This window comes from Carlito syrichta, unplaced genomic scaffold (assembly GCF_000164805.1).
Source record: "Carlito syrichta isolate Samal-C Ts95f unplaced genomic scaffold, Tarsius_syrichta-2.0.1 Scaffold314875, whole genome shotgun sequence".
NCBI lineage: Eukaryota > Metazoa > Chordata > Mammalia > Primates > Tarsiidae > Carlito > Carlito syrichta.
In genome coordinates, this window is record NW_007258971.1 from 161102 (window position 1) to 180338 (window position 19237).

General features: G+C 41.9%; 1 protein-coding gene across 7 annotated transcripts in view; it reads left to right on the forward strand.

Annotated features, from left to right (window-relative positions):
• Nucleotides 1-50: 50 nt before the first annotated feature.
• Nucleotides 51-19237, forward strand: part of SGIP1 (SH3 domain GRB2 like endophilin interacting protein 1) — a 219983-nt gene continuing 200796 nt past the window's right edge. For 2 of the 7 annotated variants that reach the window (XM_008072195.2, XM_008072196.2), the window contains exon 1: nucleotides 51-353. In XM_008072195.2, the coding sequence (XP_008070386.1) occupies nucleotides 344-353 (10 nt within the window). In that variant the 5' untranslated portion in view covers nucleotides 51-343. The remainder of the gene's footprint in view (nucleotides 354-19237) is intronic. The other 5 variants (XM_008072193.2, XM_008072194.2, XM_008072197.2 and 2 more) reach the window with 4 other exon arrangements.

The following is a 19237-nucleotide window of genomic DNA, read 5'->3' on the forward strand; positions in this document are numbered from 1 at the left end:
CGGGGGTATTGTCAGGAGATGCGGGCCGGCTACCATGTGACGCGGCCCAGGGCGGAAGGGATTGGCCGAGGCGGCGCAGGCGGTGCAGCCCGGCCGGCTGGCTGCTCCGCTCCCTTTCTCTCAGCATCTTCCCGGGAGCCCGTAGGTGAAGCCGCGCGGCAGCATCCATGGCCTGCCTTTGGGGCTGACACGCGTCGCCTTTGGCTCGGGCAGCAGCGGACCGAACCCACCTCGGCGGCGGCGGCGGCGGCGGCGGCGCGAGGACCTGGCTGGGACCCGGAATCGTATCCCCGGTGCTTGGTTTTCAGACTCCTCGGAAATTAAGGAATGCAATTCTGCCACCATGATGGAAGGTAGGATGCTTTCGGCCGTGCTTGGCTGGCTTCGGGCAAGGTTTGGGCAGAGCAGTAGTCAGGAACGAGTGCAGCTGGGGCTCGTGGCGGTGCTTGGACCTGGGTGCCGGGGTTTGCAAGCAGAAAAGCTGCAGTTTGCTTGCAGTAGATCAGGACTCAGGCTCATGAAATCAAACCACGGGGCTTCTGCCTAGCTCAGAACCTACGGAGCTCCCAGCTCTTTTGAGAGAGAAAAGCCTGAAGTGTCTGCAGGGAACCGAGACCGAGCGAGGAAAGAGCTTGCAGAGCAGATAAGTTGGGTGAGAAGATAAGGTTTTCTGTTGTCTGTTCCTGGGACTGCACTGATTAAACATTTACAGTGGAAACTTGTTTTCTGAAATTGACATTAAACAGGAGAGGTCATTGACAGAGTTATCCATACTGTCGTTTTCAGTGAAGTGTTTACATTTTTCAAAAAATTTCATAAGGTATTTTTATCTCTGCAGTTTACATCCTATTTTTGGTATGGGGGGGCGGTGCAACAAATTTCGGTCCATAAACTGTAGTGTTATCGGGGTGTCATTGCAACAGAATAAGCAATATGAGAAAAATACCCAGGCCTCTTGGATCCTGATTCAGGGTCTTGTCAGGTTAAAAAGAATTTTGTGCTTGCTAAATGCTTTTCCTGTGCAATGGATTTTGGCCAAGCATTTGATGATTACTTGCTGATTATCTTTTCGCATTCAATATTAAGTGTAAGAAGGAACTTTCCCTAGGGAGATTCTATAAACTATATTTTATTCTACTAAATTACCCTTCCCAGCCTGAAATACTGACAGCCAAGATTGACTCAAAAAAGCAGCAAGCTGATCAGGAGAAAAGCAAGCAGCTCTCTGTTGGCTTTGATTTTCTGTTTTCACACTACAGGATGGTGCAAAACTCCTGGCCTTTCCTAAGATGACAGGCAGAAATTTGTCCCCAGCCTGGATTTCACAATGCAGAACTGAGTGCATAATGGGTCTCAAATCAGCCATGAAAATGGCAGAGAGGCCACCTCTCAAGCCAAGGTCTGTCCTGTGGATTTTAACCGTGCCTTAGAAATTTACCAAAATGCAATGAGAGGTTTCAAAAAATCAGCAGTGTAGGTTATATGAATTCCTTTTTGCTTCCCTTGTCACCATGTCAAACATTGTTAATGTGATTTGGGGAGTGAAGAATTCTCGAGTCAAAACCCGCAGATTTTAGAAAACAGCCTTTAAAAGAGAGGTTGGGTATCATTTTGTGATGTAGCCTGGTCTCGTTTGCAAAGGGCTCTCAAGCTAGTTCTTTAAATACAGGCCTAAATACATTGAGGTTGCCAACACTCTCAGATTAAATCATTTTCATTAATTCAAAATGGATTTAATGTTTGAATAGCAAGGCAAGACAATCAGAGAGAGTATTGCTTATGGACTCTTCAATTAAAAGCTCATGCAGATTATACTCTTCAGAAAAAAAATCTTATCTGTAGAAGTACTATATTTCTCCAGCTAAATTTCATATAGCATATCTCAAAAATGCATCTGCACACATTCTGATTAGATTTCAGTCTTACATAGAGAATTGGATGCTCTTTCATTCTGCTTCTTGCCTTGTAAAGTATGACTCTAAAGTACATTCTGTGATGGTAGTAACATTTTTTAATGCTCATTAATGATTCTCCTGGTAACATAGTCTATTGTGCCCTTCCAGGATGTCAGTTCAAAGCCTTATGAGAAGCTTATCTGAGCTGCCTAAACCGAAATGAGAACTGTAACAAAGGCTTGGGTTGGAGCTGAATTAGCACTATTGCTCTGGGTTGGCCAAATTTATCTAATGAAGGATGTTATCTCAGCACTGGTGTGAATTAGAGGTGACACTATGGATACAGTTGTCTTTCATAGGTTCCTTGCAAGAGAAATTAGACAGGTGTTCCCATTGGCTTAAACATTTAAATGAAATGAGTATATTTTTTCTACCCATATTTCCTATTCAAAGGCTTTTTAAGCTACTTTATCTTGATGGTTCAATGACCTCAGGAAGGCAGGAAGAAACCTTAACCAAAAGTCACTTTGGTCCTCCGTGGACTCCCAACTTAGTTGCAGTCTTTTTGGCAATATCATGTCTCTGATACTGCATTCCAGAATTTCACCTCTGAATTGCTCTGGCTCTGAAGGTGTGTTATATCATTGTTATTTCCACTTAGCTCATCCCCAGAGAAAGCCAGGCTGTTACATCTATAACAATAACCTTGGAATGATAAGATTTTAAGATGACTTTTAGGCATCTTGAAACCCTGTCATGGCAGCTTTCTGCTGAAGTATCAGTGGGCTCTGCCACCAAACATCTAGATAGTTAAAACTATGTTTCTTCTTCTCAGCCAGTACATTTGGTCTCACACAAGTACATAGTCATCTACATAAGCATATTTCTTGGGAGGGAGAAAACGTGCATGTGCACTCGTGTGTGTGTGTGTGTGTGTGTGTGTGTGTGTGTGTGTGTGTGTGTTCATTTCTATATTGCAAAAGTGCTTCAGTCTGTTGCTTAGAAAAAGCATGGCCATGGCAACTTTTCAAGCCACTTCTCTACTTTGTGTAAAACACGATAAACATATATTCAGCAGAATGGCTCATAGTAAACGATGCTTTGTTGATGTGGAACAGGATATAGGTTCCCATTCATTCAATGTCTGTTGGAATTCCTGGTCATAGATGAGGGGTGCTATTACCTCCTCAGTGATTCCAACATCGTGGAAGGAGGCAACATACTTCTCCAGGGACCTTGAGCTGGTGACCTGTAGTTTATGGTCGCATGGTTCATTTCTCATATATTTTGTTTGAATATATTTTTAAGAGACTTGGTTTGCTGCTTTTGGTGTGTTTCTTTCCTGAGGAAAGCTACATGACGAGGAATCTTATGTATTATGAATATGAAAGGAAAGATAATTAGCAAAGACAATTCTGTGCATGTATTGGCTAAGCTGGCAATGCAGTCCATGAGGTTAGAGCAACTAGTCAAGACTGTTTTTTTTCATATGTTATTGTAAAGTTAAAAGTGGCATTTTTTTTTAGCTACCCTTCCTAAAACAAGTGAAATTAAGTCAAAGTTTCTCAAACTATCTGTTTATTTGTGAGGCAAGTACTTCCTTGTCCACACAGACCTGACTGAAGATGCTTTGTGTTTTCACAGTACTTCCATACTCAGATTCTTAGGTGCTATACTAGAAAGATAATTTTCTTTCTTTTTTTTTTTTGAGTTGGAGTCTCACTCCATTGCCCAGGCTGGAGTGCAGGGGTATGCTCACTGCCGCCCCAGTGTTGACCTGCTGGACTCAGACGAGCTTTCTGCCTCAGCCTTCCAAGTAGCTGGAACAACAGGCACATGCTACCACGCCGGGTTCATTTTTGATTTAGACAAGATCTAATCAAGTTGCCCGAGCTGGTCTCGAATCCACAGGCTCAGGCAATCCATTCACCTCAGCCTTGCAAAGTGCTGGGATGACAGGCTGAGCCACTGAGCCTGGTCGAAAGATAAATTTCTAGGTGCCAATGGTTTCATTCTATGCAAAAATTTAAACAATTTCCAAGTATATTCTTAAAAGTGTACAACGTTCAAGGTAATTTAATACATTTTATTATATTTATTACACACAATAACCTGAAAATAAGTATGTTCTGGAGTAATTTTTTTTTAATCACAAAAAATAAAAAGAGGCAAAAAAAAAAAAAAAAAAAATGGCACAGTGGTATTTAAACCCAAGTCTGTTTAACAACAAAGCTCATGTTTTTTAACTCTCTGGGAAGTTTTTTTTTTTTTACTTTATATCAGGGTGTGCTTGTTAACCTAATTGAAAAATAGACCTTAGTTTCTTTGGTTGCATATTCTGTCTTTGTCTAATTTATATATGTGTTCACAGAGCCATACCCTTTAATTCTTTGTTAATGCCAAAATCATTATTTAGAAAACTCTGCATAATTCAAGAGTAACTGAACTTTCGTTGTTTCAATAAGCCTTATAAGTAGGAAAGGCTTTTTTTTCTATCTAGAAATGGAGTTTTATAATACTTGCAAAATCCTTTGATGTCAAAAAAGAACAAATTGAAATTGGAACTGTTCATTTTATAGTTAGCTAAGAAGTTTTAAATGGAATGCTCCTACTGATCCCCTTCCCTTAAATCGTGAAATTAGAAAATCTAAACATGCAGCTATAAGATTCTAATGTATATTCCATCATTTATTTAATTTCTCTCTTTCCCCAGGGCTCTGTGTCAGAGAGAGCCTCTTTAGATGTACACGTTCCCATCCAAATTTCAAGAGCCAGCTTTAAATCTCAAAGAAGTATATATAGTCTTTAAAAAGTTTAGGTAAACTATGCTAGAAGACTCCAGATAATTATTTCTGTTGGGTCCAGCACATACACCATTAATGTTTCAAATAAACAAGTTGCAGGAAGTCACCAACTCACAGTTTTTATATCCCTGAAAGTTTGTTTATGAGTTGGTTACTTGGAACATGTTTTCCCATAGGAATAGTGATGTAAATGGTTAGAGTCTCACACTAGTCGATCAAAGGTTATTAACCCAACATCTAGCTAAAATACTCAATATCTCCCCCTGAGGAGAAGTTAGGGTACAGGGCAGGGGTACTGGGTCTAACCAGTTGGTGAACTGACTACCAAATATATGTTTGGGCACAGAATGGTGAGTTTGTTAGTAGGAGAGACACTGGGAAAGGACATTTAGACTTGGGGAGAGATGGGTCTTCGTTCTTGGAACTTGTATGTCAGTTAACTGCATCTACAGGATATTAGAGAGATATTCAGCATCCAGAATTAAATACTTACATCATGTGACTTCCTTATTTTTAAAACTCCTATATTCTTTTATTTCTCTTAAAATCCGTAGCCTACAAGAGCCTGAGTGCTCTGGCCTGCTGTGTCCCTTCAAGCTTACTGAATGCTTCACCCACTCTAAAAGCCATACTGCCTGCCTCTTGGTGTTTAGAATAAACACTCCTGCCTCAGGGCTCTTCCATATTTCCCAGAACAGTCTCTCCCCAGCTCCTTGCAGTCTCAGGAAAACTGCCGCCTCCACCCTTCCCCATCACCCTTGACATTCCAGGCTCCCAATGCACACCCTGGTTCTTGGGTCCATCTCAGCCTCTCCTCCCCTTGTGGTTGTTTAACGGTATAAGGGCTGAATCCCTCACCTAAGAGTAAGCTTCACAAGGGCAGGAATCGGGTCTACCATATTTGCCTTTGCATGCCTAGCTGTTGGCATACTGTCAATGCATCACATGGTTATTAAACAAGTGAACACAACTGATACACATGACTCACTCTGATGACTACATACTGCACATTGTTGGGTATTATTTAAGACATCAGGGTAGACATCAGGGTAAAAACAAGAGCTCCTATGTATATTATCACAGGAGAAATAAAACCTATAAACATGAAACAATTAGGAAATAAGACTATATTATGAAGTGCTAAATTGTGAGGTATAGATAATACATTTTCAGAAGAAAAAGAATAGAAATAGTTCATTTGTATATATGTACTTGAGCTTGAATTATTTTGGAAATTAGCTCCAAAAAATGATTTCCTAATGGGAAGATGTATTATAGTGCAGACATTCAAAGAAATTCCAGAAACTTCCAGAGTCAGTTTTGTCAATATTCTGTGTGTTTTCTTTTCTTTCTCCCTTTTGTCTTCCTTATATTTCCTCTTTTCTAATTTTTCCATTTTACCTTTTCCTTCCTTGGTTCTCTTTCCTTTTCTCTGGTTTATGACCAAGCCTAAAAATAGTGGCTTCTAGAACTAAAGGTTTTGACTAGAAATCTTGGGAAGTATTTTTAAATAAATTTATGAATGTAGCTGAGTGTGGTGTTGTATGGTGTATTTGTGTGTGCAGTGGCATTGTCATAGTACGTGAGATTTTTCAGATGCTAAATTATTCCTGACTGGAGAATTTGTTAATCTGAGAGGAGCTCAGTGTGTTCGTTGATTTCATGCAGTTTGGGCTTTTGGGTAGAAAGGGTATGGACCCAGAAGTCACACTTGGGTTTGAGTCTAAGTGTTGTGACTGCTTGGCTGTATGCCTTGGGAAAGTTACTTTACATTCCTGGGCTCAGCTTCCTTGCAAACAAAATGAGATAATTGATCTGCCGTACCTCCAGAACTTCCAGCTCTAAGAGGTTCTGGCATTCGCGGAATGATTGGGATTCCCCTCATCGACTCCCTCCAAGGTTTGAATTCTAATGGTTGACTCCTTTTCCTCCTGCTTCAAAATAGACTTGCACTTGACACACAAATAATTCAAGAGCATCACTGTCTGCCTATAATTATTGGTTTAATTTTTCTCTGTTGTTATTTTGCATGCATGCCACAAGTTAGCTTTGCATCTTTGCTGTACTGAAAGACAAGAGGTACATTTATGCAGCCCTCCTCTGTAGCTCCTAGTGTAGAACTGTTTGTTTATTCACACAGCAGATAAAAACGTCTGCCCACGTGGACCGTCTTGTCCGGTACAAGAAAGAGATGATAACAGCAACAACACAACAACAACAATAACAACAAAATAGAGAAAGAGCACATTAGATGGGGTGAAGTACTTAAGGGAGGAACAGAGTAGGGTGGGGTGGATGGGGTTGCTGTTGTAAATAGAGTGGTGACCAGATGCCTCAATGAGGGAATGTTTGGACAAATACCTGGGGGCGGGAGGAGGTGAGCAGCCATGTAATTAGTTAGAGAGAATCCAAGAGGCCAGGGAAGAAGCAAGCGCCAAGGCTCAGAATGGAAATGTGCTGGGCATGTGAGGAGGCCACTGTGTCTGGATCAGAGGGTGGGGGAGTGATCAAGAAAAGAACTCAGAGAGGTAATAAGCAGATAGACACTTACGAGTCCCTTCCAGAGTGGTCAGGTCAATTCCCTCTTGCAGTTATCAGTCAGCTTGAGCCTGTGTGATCCGTGTGTCAAGTGGCAGCTGGACATTCAGAGACCCAGGAATCTGATACGGGTTCTGTGAGCGTGTTCAGGATTGGACTCATTCATCTCACCTATTGAAGTCAGTGGATGAATTATCACATCCTTGCCTCTGCTCATGGTTCCAAGCCCAAGTTAGAGCTGACAGCTTGAACTCTGGCCTTGAGCATTTTCACAGAGGAGAAGTAAGCCCATGACGAGGGTCATTTTAGGATCAGAATCACACACTACTCACACGTGTTTTGGGCTGCATAGCAAAAACTTTCGTGTTTATTTAATATTCACGTCTATGATGTATCATAACTAGTATTTTAGGATTTTTTTAAAAAGGCTATACAGTTACCTATGTACAATTATTTAACAAATGGTGTCAGCAGGAAAATATCGTGCTTACTTAGGACATGTTCTAGATTATGTGACATTTATAGCTTCTTAAAGGTTTTTGAAAATGTTTTATTCATCCTGCGGATATATCTGGGAGCTTTTCCTACAGTCTCAGGTTCTGTACTAGGCTCTCTGAAAATGGCAGCAAAGAAAAGAAAAATGGCCCATCTTCAGAAGCAGAGTCCAGCATATGACATTGTATACTCATGCCCGTGTCTTATTCTCACAGCATCTCTATGTGGTAGGAAGAATAAGTACAAGCTGGGCTCGGTGGCTCAGCCTGTAATCCTGCGCCTTTGGGAGGCTGAGGTGAGTGGATTGCCTGAGCCCGCGGGTTCGAGACCTGCCTGGGCAGCGAGACCTCATCTCTACAATAAATCAAAAAATTAGCCGGGCGTGGTAGCGCACGCCTGTAATTCCGGCCACTCGGAAGGCTGAGGCGGAAGGATCGCCAGAGCCCAGCAGATCGAGGCTGCGGTGGCCAGGAGCGGCCACTGGACTCCAGTCTGGGCGACAGAGTGAGACTCCAACTCAAAAAGATAAATAAATAAATAAAAATAAAAGAGTAAGTACAGTCGTCCCTTCTTATCTAAGACCCCCAGTGAATGTCTGAAACTACACATGATTCCAAACCCTAAAAACATTTTGTCCCCATACGTACATATCTACAATAAAGTTAAATTAATAAATTAGGGACAGTAAGAAATTAATATCTATGACTAATAATTGAATAGAACAGTTATAGCAAATACTGTAACAAAAGTTATTTGAACATGGACTTTCTCTATCTCAAAATATCTTATTATATAGTATTCGCCTTTCTTGTGATGATATGAGATGATAACAGGAGATGATATGTGGTAAGGAGAAGTGAACGATGTATGCATTGTGATGTATGTAGTGTTAGACTGCAATTGCCTTGAACACAAGCACTGTGATACACTACAATCAACCTGACAACCGAGACAACTGCTAAGTGACTAAGACCAGGTAGCATAGACTATGTGAATACACTGGACAAAGAAATGATTCTCGTCCCAGATGGGATGAAATAGGTTGATGCAAGATTTCATCACACTTCTCAGAACGGCATGTGATTTAAAACTTTTGAATTTTTTTATTTTTGGAATTTTTTGTTTAATGTTTTCAGATCACAGTTGACCACAGGTAGCTGAACCTATAGAAAGCAAAGATAAGGTAGGGGCTACTGTGTTACTATCCTTATTTTAAGCAGAAGGAACTGGGACCCAATAAGGTTAAGTGACTTGCTCAAGATAATCATCCAGTCTAATAAGTGCTGAGTGGCAAAACCAGCACTTATTAGACTGGATTGGTTCTCAATTAAATGCTCTTTATGAGTATACTAGTATAACTGTATACTCATATCTGAAGTTGTTTGGCCCGAGTCTCTGGCTTACAAGCAAACAGCAGATTGTCCAAATTTGACATGGTGCTTCAAAAACCTCCTTCAGAACTAAGCAAGTTAATTTTATTATCAGGTCATGATCCTTCGATCAGCCATCAACTTGAAGAAGGCCACCTAACACAAAAGTGTTTTATCCCAGTGGTCTTCTTTCAGTTGCATTCCCTGTTTTCCTAGTGCTTCATGAGGAAAGGGGTCATGATGTGATGTCACAAGTCCAGTGGACTCTAAACTTTCACAGTTTATACCCTACGAAACGTTTTCTCAAAAAGCCCAGCTCCCACCATGAACAAAAGCCCTTTTCTCCCTGGGAAGGAGAGCTCAGTGTTCACGGATATTCTGTGAAAGCCTGGTCATTATCATGAAAACATGATAGTGTGTGCCATCATTTGAAGAGTCACCAAATGGGTCCAACCTTATTTTATAGCTGAGGAAACCAAGGCCAAATGAAACAACTTGCCCAAGGATTTCTATTCTCTTTGTAAGAGGACAAGTCAAAGTTTATTTTAGTAATGATTCCAAAAAAACGTGAATAGACAAAAACTGGGAACCCACGGTGTCTTTCACGTTCAAAGGTGCTGAGCTGCTTGGGTGACTGCCAAATGATACAAATGAATGTGTCCCCAGGGTCATCGTTCTACTGAGTACACATACAATGTGACCATTTATAGCTCTCGCCTCTGATTCCATGGCTCATGTGTCTGTTTTCTGTGAGCCAGTGCAGTGCAGGGGGAAGGACCAGGACTTGAAGAGGGACTGTTCTCTCTCCCCAGCTGTGTGACCTTGAGCGAGTTCTGGAATCACTGGCCCCAGGTTCCCCCATATGTAAGGGGACAATAATGCCGGCTGCCTACCTCATAGAGTCATTGTGAAGATCAAATGAGATAATAAACAAGAAAACATCAGAAGGAGCGTGGTGCAAACGCCAGTTTTCTTCTCAGAGAGTTTTCTCTCCGGTTGGTTGTTGCTTGCAGATTTCTTAGCTTTCACAGGCTAGACCTTACTGCTTGTTACTTTGTTTTTCATGTATATCATTGCTGCAGCTCTTCTGAAGACACGCCTTACAGAGTTCTCTTTTCTTCACCACACTACAAAGTTATTGGCATAGTCCATCGTCCTTTTTTCTCAATGTCCATGTGCTACCCTACTTCTTTCCTGACCATGTAAGGCATCACTAATCAATCACAGTCATCTTTCTCTCTGGTTTCAGCCTCTAGTTCAACATCATATACCAGGCAATGGCTGTGAATTGATTTGAGTGAGCACATGAGATATGACTCATGGGTCGTTTCCCAATGGTGAAATATAATGATCAAAACAGGAGTACAGGTGATCTACTTGTGTACCTGCCTTTACAGAACCCTGAGTGAATCATTGAAAATGACATGTGACAAATTGCTCATGGCACTAGCTCTGTATTGTTTTGTTTTTGAGTTGGAGTCTCACTCTGTTGCCCAAACTGGAGTGCAGTGGCTGCTCCTGGCCACTGCAGCCTCGACCCACTGGGTTCAGCCTTCCGAATAACCGGAATTATAGGCATGCGCTACCATGTCTGGCTGATTTTTTTATTTATTGTAGAGATGAGGTCTTGCCTGCCCAGGCGCGTCTGGAACCTGCGGGCTCAGGCAATCCACTCACCTCAGCCTCCCAAAGCGCGGGATTACAGGCTGAGCCACTGAGCCCGACTACTAGCTCTGTTAATAGTGGTGGGAGGTGGTCTTCAAGCCCTACAACAGGTAGGCCTCTATTTTTCTGCTAGTGACTTTAACCATCACATTTTCCAGTCAATGCTTTGTTTAACTCTGCTGTCTCCATGTGGCTGTTGGAACTACAGCCGCCATGTTTTCTTAGCTTTGGCCCCCTCCTCTACCTTGGGGAGGTGAATCTCTTCTCTCTCTCTTATTTACCTTCTAAATAAACTGCTTGAAAACTTTAAAAAAAAAAGTTTATCTTAGGCTCCTTGGGTCCATAATTCAATGTCTACCAGGTAGCCATGACAGAGTCAGTGTTTGGATTCATTCCTGGTTCCTCCTTCCTTCCTATCCCTCCTTAGTAGGTCCTCAAGGGCCACATACGATCTACCCTAAATAGCCGTGGACTGTTCTTTTCCTCTCATCCCCTGCTAACACCTCTGAACAAGTTTTACAGCTTCTACTTTCCATGCATCCGCCTCACAGCCATCCGAGACGTCAGTTTCCTCACCTGTCTTTGATTGTTCCCCGTGATTCTAAGATGAGGTCCATAGGCTTCAACATCCTGTGCAGGGCCTCCCTTGTCGGTGACCAGCACTGACCAAGGGTGGGTTAGGACCCGCACCAGAGAATCTGGACAGCGAGAAGAGACCACTCGGAGGCAGTTCTGGGAACAGTCTGATCAGGACTGAAGCCAAATTTTATTCGGACTCCTTCCAACTTATATACCATTTTCTATACCCTCCAGCAGTGTGATAATCAATCACTTACTGGGGGCGTACAAGTTCCGTGCTTTACAAACTATGCATCACAAGACCACCACGAGATCTGCAATTTTCAAGCAAACAATTCGAATTCCATGATGCCTGCCGTGCTTACATTAAGGTCACAGGTGCACAATTTCAATACAAATCGCTCAAAGTGTTTTCCATAATGTTCAATGAATCATTCATATTATACTCTTTGTTCTATACCCTGATTAATACAAAAAACTTTTCTAAGTTAACTCTAGGTTCAATCCAAGTTCACTGACTCCCAATATTTTTAACGATTAATATTATCAACTTAACACTATACTATAATCTATAAGTTTAGTTAAATGACTTAACTGTCAGTTATACTATTAACCTATTATGATTTAATGTAATGCCTTATAACTCAGTTAAAACTTATTCTTAAACTACCAAACTTTACTATAATTCATATGAGTTTCATATGTCTAAACTTTAATTTTTATATAATCTAATGATTGACCTTTAATACTATGCTATATCCTACTAAGCTAATACCTCATCATTAATTCTTTTATAAATCATATAGTAATTATTATATTTGAGTAATGTAGCAAAAGGAAACAAAATAGCAAGCATAAATTTATGCAACTATGAGTGTATATGTATATATTTTATCCTAACAAGTCTACTCTAAAAATCAAATAGTAGCTGTCACACTCTTGAACAAGGAAATGCATGGCTGCCAAGATGGCGGCCATGGGCTGAAGCAGACAGAGTTTCGGTAATTAACGAAACAAAACGTTCTGCCTGGCTAGGGGCAGGGCTACAAAACTATTTAGTTTCTAATTTTAGCCCTAGGGGAAACAGCTTTCGGGAACAAGAGCTGACTACCCAGTCTACCAGGAAATAGAAGTTAAAAAATATCTAGAAAGAAGTAAAACTTAGAAAGACAGAGAGAAATAATTCTGCTATGCACTTTCCATCACGTGTATTGAGATTTACTTATAAGTTTTACTGCCATGTATGCACACTGGTCACTAATCACACGCCAATATTATAGGTATAACTGATATCCTATGTCAGAGGCGATCTTCCAGATGGGCCTTTACAGGCCTCAGTCATGTAGCTATAGATGTTGGCTCCCAACACTCCCTCACAGATTGCTTCACACCTTGTCTTCCACTGGCCCAGCCAGACAGAGCTCCATGCTGTTCTCTTTCTCTTGCATATCTTCCCTTCTCTGAACGGTGACAGTCTGTTCTTATTAGTCAAGGTCAAACAGAAATGGCCCCTTCAGTGAAGCCTTTCCATATCCGGCAGGTTGAGTGAGATGCTCCCTCCTCTGTGCTCACGCAGCTGTCAATTCTCAATCTCCAAGTCCCCATGTAACAGAAGGTCAGTGAGCACTGACTTTGGGGTCAGACTGACTCAGGTTAAACCCCAGGTGCCTGACCTTGGGGAGCTAGTAAAACTGTCTCCTCATGAGTATAATGGATGTGATAATAACAGTCTCTTTCTCATGGGTACTTTAATCATGTAGAGTTGTAAAAATTAAATCAGAATGTGCACTTGTAACACTCAGAGTTCTCCAGAGAGACAGAACCGAATCAGCTGTGTGTGTGTGTATACATACAGAGAGAGAGAGAGACAGATAGTGAGGCAAAGAGACAGAGAGATAGGGAGACAGAGAGAGACGGAGGGAGGGAGGGAGATTAATTTCTTTTTAAGGAGCTGGCTTACACGATTGTGGGGATGGCGTGGCTAGTCCAGAATCCACAGGGCAAGCTCGCCGACTGGCAACTCAGGCAGGGGCTGATGCAGCAATCGTGAGCAAAGTGTTAGGGTCTCAGTCCGTCTTAGCTGCTATTTTGTGTTAGGCACATCACGTTCTTATTCTTACTGTTTGTGCCTTGCCCAAGGACCTAGGACTTGGCCAGGGAGAAGACCATGTCCTACTCATTTTGGTGTTCCCAATGTATAAATGTTCAGTAAATATCCAGTGACTGAATGCATCTTGCACAGATTTTGGAGAAACAGTCAAGCTACATAACACACGGTCATCATGAGGATAAGTGAGTCAATCTGTGCAAAACATTTAGAAGAGTGTCTGGTTCATCGCAAAGGCTGATTAAACGCATCTCTGATGTGCACATCAAAGGCTCATCAAGGATGCCACCAGCAGCACCTCGGATTGTGCTCCCTCTGTCTCCCCAAAGCGCTCATCTGCTACATAAGATCCCTCTGGCTAAGAGCCACGAGCTAGTTCCAGGAACATGCTATTGATCTAGTATCTCACACATCTGCCTGTCTCCTTTGTTTCTTCTGAAGTCATCAGTAACGCCATTGTTATGAAAGAACCAACCATTGCTGCAATTCGTTGAGTGTGGTGTATGAACGTTGGAGACAGTCATCCGAAGTTCCTTAACCCTCAGTGTTATCATCAGTAACATGGGTGAAATAACACCCACCACATAAGATTGTTGGGAAAATTATGGGAGATAATGTATAGGCTGTACTTAGCATGGTACCTGGCCTATTAATTAAGCATTCAATAAATGATAGCTTTGTGCTCAACATATATAGTCATGTAAAAAGTGTTATCGGTAAATATTACACACATAAGTAAACATACATGCACATACATATATACACACATATGACTTTTAAACTTTATATTAGGTCATAACCACTATCTTAGATAGTGTCTATATTTGTTATGAACATGGGTTCTGGAGAGGAACTGTCCAACTTCAAATCTGGACCTCTCTCCCCTTGCCAACTGTGTGAACTCATTTAAGTGATTTAACCCATCTGAGCCTCACTTTCTTCTTCTGTACAATATGCTTTCTACCTGAAAAAGTTATTGTGAGAATTAAATGAGTTATATAATATATGGTTATTATTTTACTGTAATATATTATAAATGTATATAATGTATATAAACAGTATTTGGTACAGAATAACTGCTCAATCAAGAAATGCTAGCTGTCATTATCATCAGCATGAAATAGTCTTCAAAAGCATTATTTTTGCTGACTGTACAATATTCTACTGCACTGTCATTTATTTTACTATTCCTGTGTTGTCAGACACTTAGACTGTTAGCTGAAGATTGATTTGTATATTGAGTAGAATTGCTCATAATAATGGGTCACATGGTATAGTATGAGTTCTTGACTCTTATTAAGCAAGTTACCTTCGCGAGGTGGTGAAACTTCCATATTGAGTTCGAGTCCTGGCATTGCTACAGCCAGTTGAGTGACTTTAGACAAGCTATTTAACATTGGGACAGAAAGCCAGACTGTAAAGAGAAATGCAATTTAATTCAAAAGTGTGTAACCATTCCTGGCACCATTCTCTAGTAGTTATGAGGATGAGGCCAAGAATTTGCTAGGTGAGCAGCAGTTGATGTTGAAAGCTCTCTCTGCGAGTCCTGGCAGTGTCTCTTGAGCAAGTCGACGCCTCTTTATTGTCCTGTCTCTAGAATGGTGATGATATGAGAGTCTCTGACTTTCTGTCTGGGTTGTAAATATTGAAGCATGAAACAGATGTGAAAATATTTTGAAAACTGTAAGCTTTTCATATAAGCACAATGTAGACCTGGGGCTATTATTATCTCCAGTGTTTTGGAATCTCTGGTTTCAGCTGAAGGGCTAGGTGAGATATGTTGAAGGTGCTGACTAGTTTTAAGATGCTATGACAAATCTCTGCTAGAGGAAACCCTTTGTCCCAGCTCCACCTTCATGCCTACAAATGATTTTCTTCATTTGTGGATACCAAGAAATGAGTACCTTTCTTAAGTGGATGAATTATTTAAAGGAGGGATGGCTAATTGTGTCGAACTGGATACAAATACTGTTAGCAATAACAGCTGTGTAATGAGACCGTTTGAAATACGATTGGACGTGTGTTCAGTTGAACTCTATCTTGGCCTAGTTAAAACCAAATACAGTTCTATATATAATTTCAGCAGAATAGAATCCTCTCCATCTAAATGCCAGATCAAATGATTCAACCTGAATTTCTTCTCTTGAGTTTTCTGCTGTCTTTTGTCTTCATGGCAACCCAGTTCAAGTTGGGTCATTGAAGAGTAGAGCTTGTCACACCCTTGATCAAGTTTTGACTGACACCAGAGGAAATGGCATCATTCCCGTGGAATGCCATAAGCTTGCCACAGATCTCATGTGGGGCACAGGAGAGCAAGATACACTGAGATCTTGCTCTCTCAGAGCTTGCATTCAGGTGTGAGGTAACAAGACTGACAAACCGAGAGAAGGAGAAAGATCATTTCAGATGGTGGTGAAATCAGTGAAAACAAGATGGAATCGTGGTGGAGAATGAGGTGGGGTGGTAGCAAATGCTACTTCAGGTCAGGAAGGGCTTTCTGAGAAGGAAGACTTGAGCTGAGACTCCTGCACATTGCGACATGCGAAGGCCTGGAACAGAGCATTTCACGAGTGAGAACAGCATGGGCACAGGGCCTGGGGCTTGGTGAGCTCTAGACAAAAGGCAAGCCAGCCTGGCTGGAGACCAGTGAGGAGGAGAGTCTAGGCAAGCGAGACGAACTGGAGATTCAGGTCAGACAGGGCTTTGTGAGCAACGGAGATAAATCTGGAATTTATTCTGAGGCAGTAGAAAGCCACTGGGGGATTTAGGAAGAGAGTCATGCTCTTGTTTGCATCTTTAAACAATGACTTTGGATGTTAGATGGACATCCAAATGCTATGGACAGGCATCCTGGCTTTTTTGTGGTTGTTTTTTGAGGTGGGGAGTTGTCTTGAATCTATGTTTGAGTAATAAATACTCTGACTTGATTTAAATTTTACGCTCATTTGCGGGAAGGCTAGTGAAAATCTGAAGAGAGAGTGGTGGCCGCCCCCCAGCCGCTTAATGGCACTGTCACCCTTGAGATCTCAGGGTTCAGAGTGAAGACTTAATTCAGCTATTGAATAAACTCTTTTTTCTAACCCAGATGGTTCTGGCATTGAGCTCTTTCAGAGGTATGTTGACAGGTGAAAAAAAGAGAAGGTTAACAGATCCAAGTGTATCATGTCCTTTTTTCCAGGTACTTGTTTTTAACTGGAAGTGCCTCAATTATTTGATAGCCGTCTTGATGCTGAATACTTCCGTTTATTAGGCTGCTTTCAGCACCGAGCTCTTTCTCTCTAGGCCAGATCAGAGGATAGAAGTACTTAAGAGACCTTGCTGTTGACAGAGGTTGACCTCTCTGTGTTCCATTTTTCTCCACAAATGTTGCTGTTAAAGTCTCTTGTGTACTTTCTGAGTTTCATTGCCTGAGATGCCTCCCGCCCACCTTCGCTAGGTTCACCTGTGCACTTCTGTTCAGCTCTGCAGCATCTCTCTTGCCACCTGCAGGGGCCAAAACTTTCTATGCTCTGAAATGTATTTTTACCCCAAAGGAAAATATACAAGTCTTCCTAGAGGTGAGAGTTGTTTCTGTTCCAATCTTCTTTGTATGAGGGACTCTGGTTTTCTTTTCTAAGTGCACAGGCTAGGAAATTAAAACATACTTGGATTCAGGTCCTGACTCTGTGACTTGCCTGTGTATCTTTGGGCAAGCCTGAGCTTCCAGTTCTTTTTCTTTATTTATTTCCTCCCTCCCTCTTCTTCCTTACTCCCCTTCTTTCTCTCTCTCTCTTTCTTTTTGAGTTGGAGTCTTACTCCTTCCCCCAGGCTGGGGTGCAGTGCACACACGCTCATGGCCACCCCAGCGTTGACCTTCTGGGCTCCAACGATCCTTCCACCTCAGCCTTCCGAGTAGCTGGAACTACAGATGCGCACTACCATGCCCGGTATTTTTTATTTTATTGTAGAGACCAGATCTCGCCAAGTTGTCCGGGCTGGTCTTGAACCCGCAGGTTCAGGCAATCTACTAGCCTCGGCCTCCCAAAGTGCTGGGATTACAGGCTGAGCCACCGAGCCCGGCCTTTCTCTTTTTCTCTTTTTACCTCTCTCTCTTTCCTTCCTTCCTTCCCTCCCTCCTTCCTTCCTTCCTATCTTCTTTCCTCCCTCCTTCCCTCCCTCCCTCCCTTCCTTTCCTTCTTTCTCTCCTCTTCTCTCTTTCTTCTCTCCCTCCCTCCCTCACTGTCTTCCTCCCTCCCTCCCTTCCTTCCTTTCTTTCTGTTTAGCCTATCACAAGTTCACAAGATTGCCAACAAGTATCTACTGAGATCTCCATGGTTGGGTATGGTGAGCAACCGTCATGATACAAACCTTATGGAGCTTACAGTTCAGCGACAATGACATTAAATTAATACTGATAGCTAAATGATTGCAAGTGAGCAAGTGCTTTGAAGGAAGCACTGAATGGGATTCTCAAAGAGCTTTTAAAATAAGGACCCAACCTGATAAGGAGAGAGTAAGCTGTGGCAAGCATTAAATGACACTGCATGTGTAGAGTCAAACATCTTTGCTGTTACTTTTACATTCGATAGCTCATAGCTGTTGATATGGTCACAGTCACCACTGCTGTTGTCACTGTTAATACTGCAGGCATCTCACGCACCTGTACGTATCCTTGACTGAGTATGCTTTCCTGGGACTTGCTGCAAGGTGCTCCCTTTACTACACTCCTAGTCACTTGCTAGATCTGCTCTCATCTGTGTTTCCTGATTTCTGCCAGCTCCCCTGATTTCTGACCTAGTATCTGAGCGGTTTCTGGGCTAGTCACCCATATTTTGGTTTACATCCATACCTTGATTCTCCCAGATTCCTTAGAAGGCTCCATCTCCAAGTAAGTATCATCCAGTCCCAACGTGACAACTACCATGTGGCTATAGTGTTCCAGAAGGAAGCAGGAATCTTCCAGGAAATTGTCCAAGAGAAAAGCAGAGTGCCTCCCTGTCCATTTGAGCCTTTTTGAAGACCTCATCACTATACCCACTCTGCGCTGTCCTGGCTAAATAAGTCTGAGGGATATTTCTTCCCATTACTTTTGAGAAAGTCTTTCTTGTTCACCATTGACCTAGGGTCTAGGCCATAAATCTAATCCTCATATATCAACCTTTCTCCATACCAAAGCCCATGAGACTTTTTTTAAAAATTTGATATTGTCCACATGTGTTGCCTACATACATGTGTATATGGTGAACCTTTGACTTCGCTAGCTGATTGATAAGAGGAGTGGCTCTTAATAGCCACTAGTTCTGAGTCTCCTGCAGAAGTCACTCACAACTGACTTGATTCTCCTTTCCTTTTCCCATTCTCTAATTAGACCTTACTAAAAGGTAGCTAGCTGCCCTATAACTTACCAGGAGACAGCCCCCTCAGAGCAACCCTTGCTCTCTGGATATTGTGTAAGATGAAGAATTGGGAAATGTTCCAGAATTTCTCTCAGCAAGTAGCTACCCTATCACCGCCTCCCCTCCTCAGCAGGAGGGATGGTTCAAGTCTTGTTCAGATTTACTGACATAAAAATAGCTGCCATTTCTTGAGTTCCTGCTCTGTGCCAGAAACTGTTTCTAAAACATCTACAAGCATTCATCTCATTTAATATTCATAAAATTCTATGAAACTGATAATATGGTAAGTTTCCCTGTTACATAGATAACAAGACTGACGTTCAGAGTTTATGACTTGCCTGAATATTTAGGGCTTGAATCCTGACCTGAGTCCCACACTTATGTTGTGAACCATTGAGTAATACTGTCT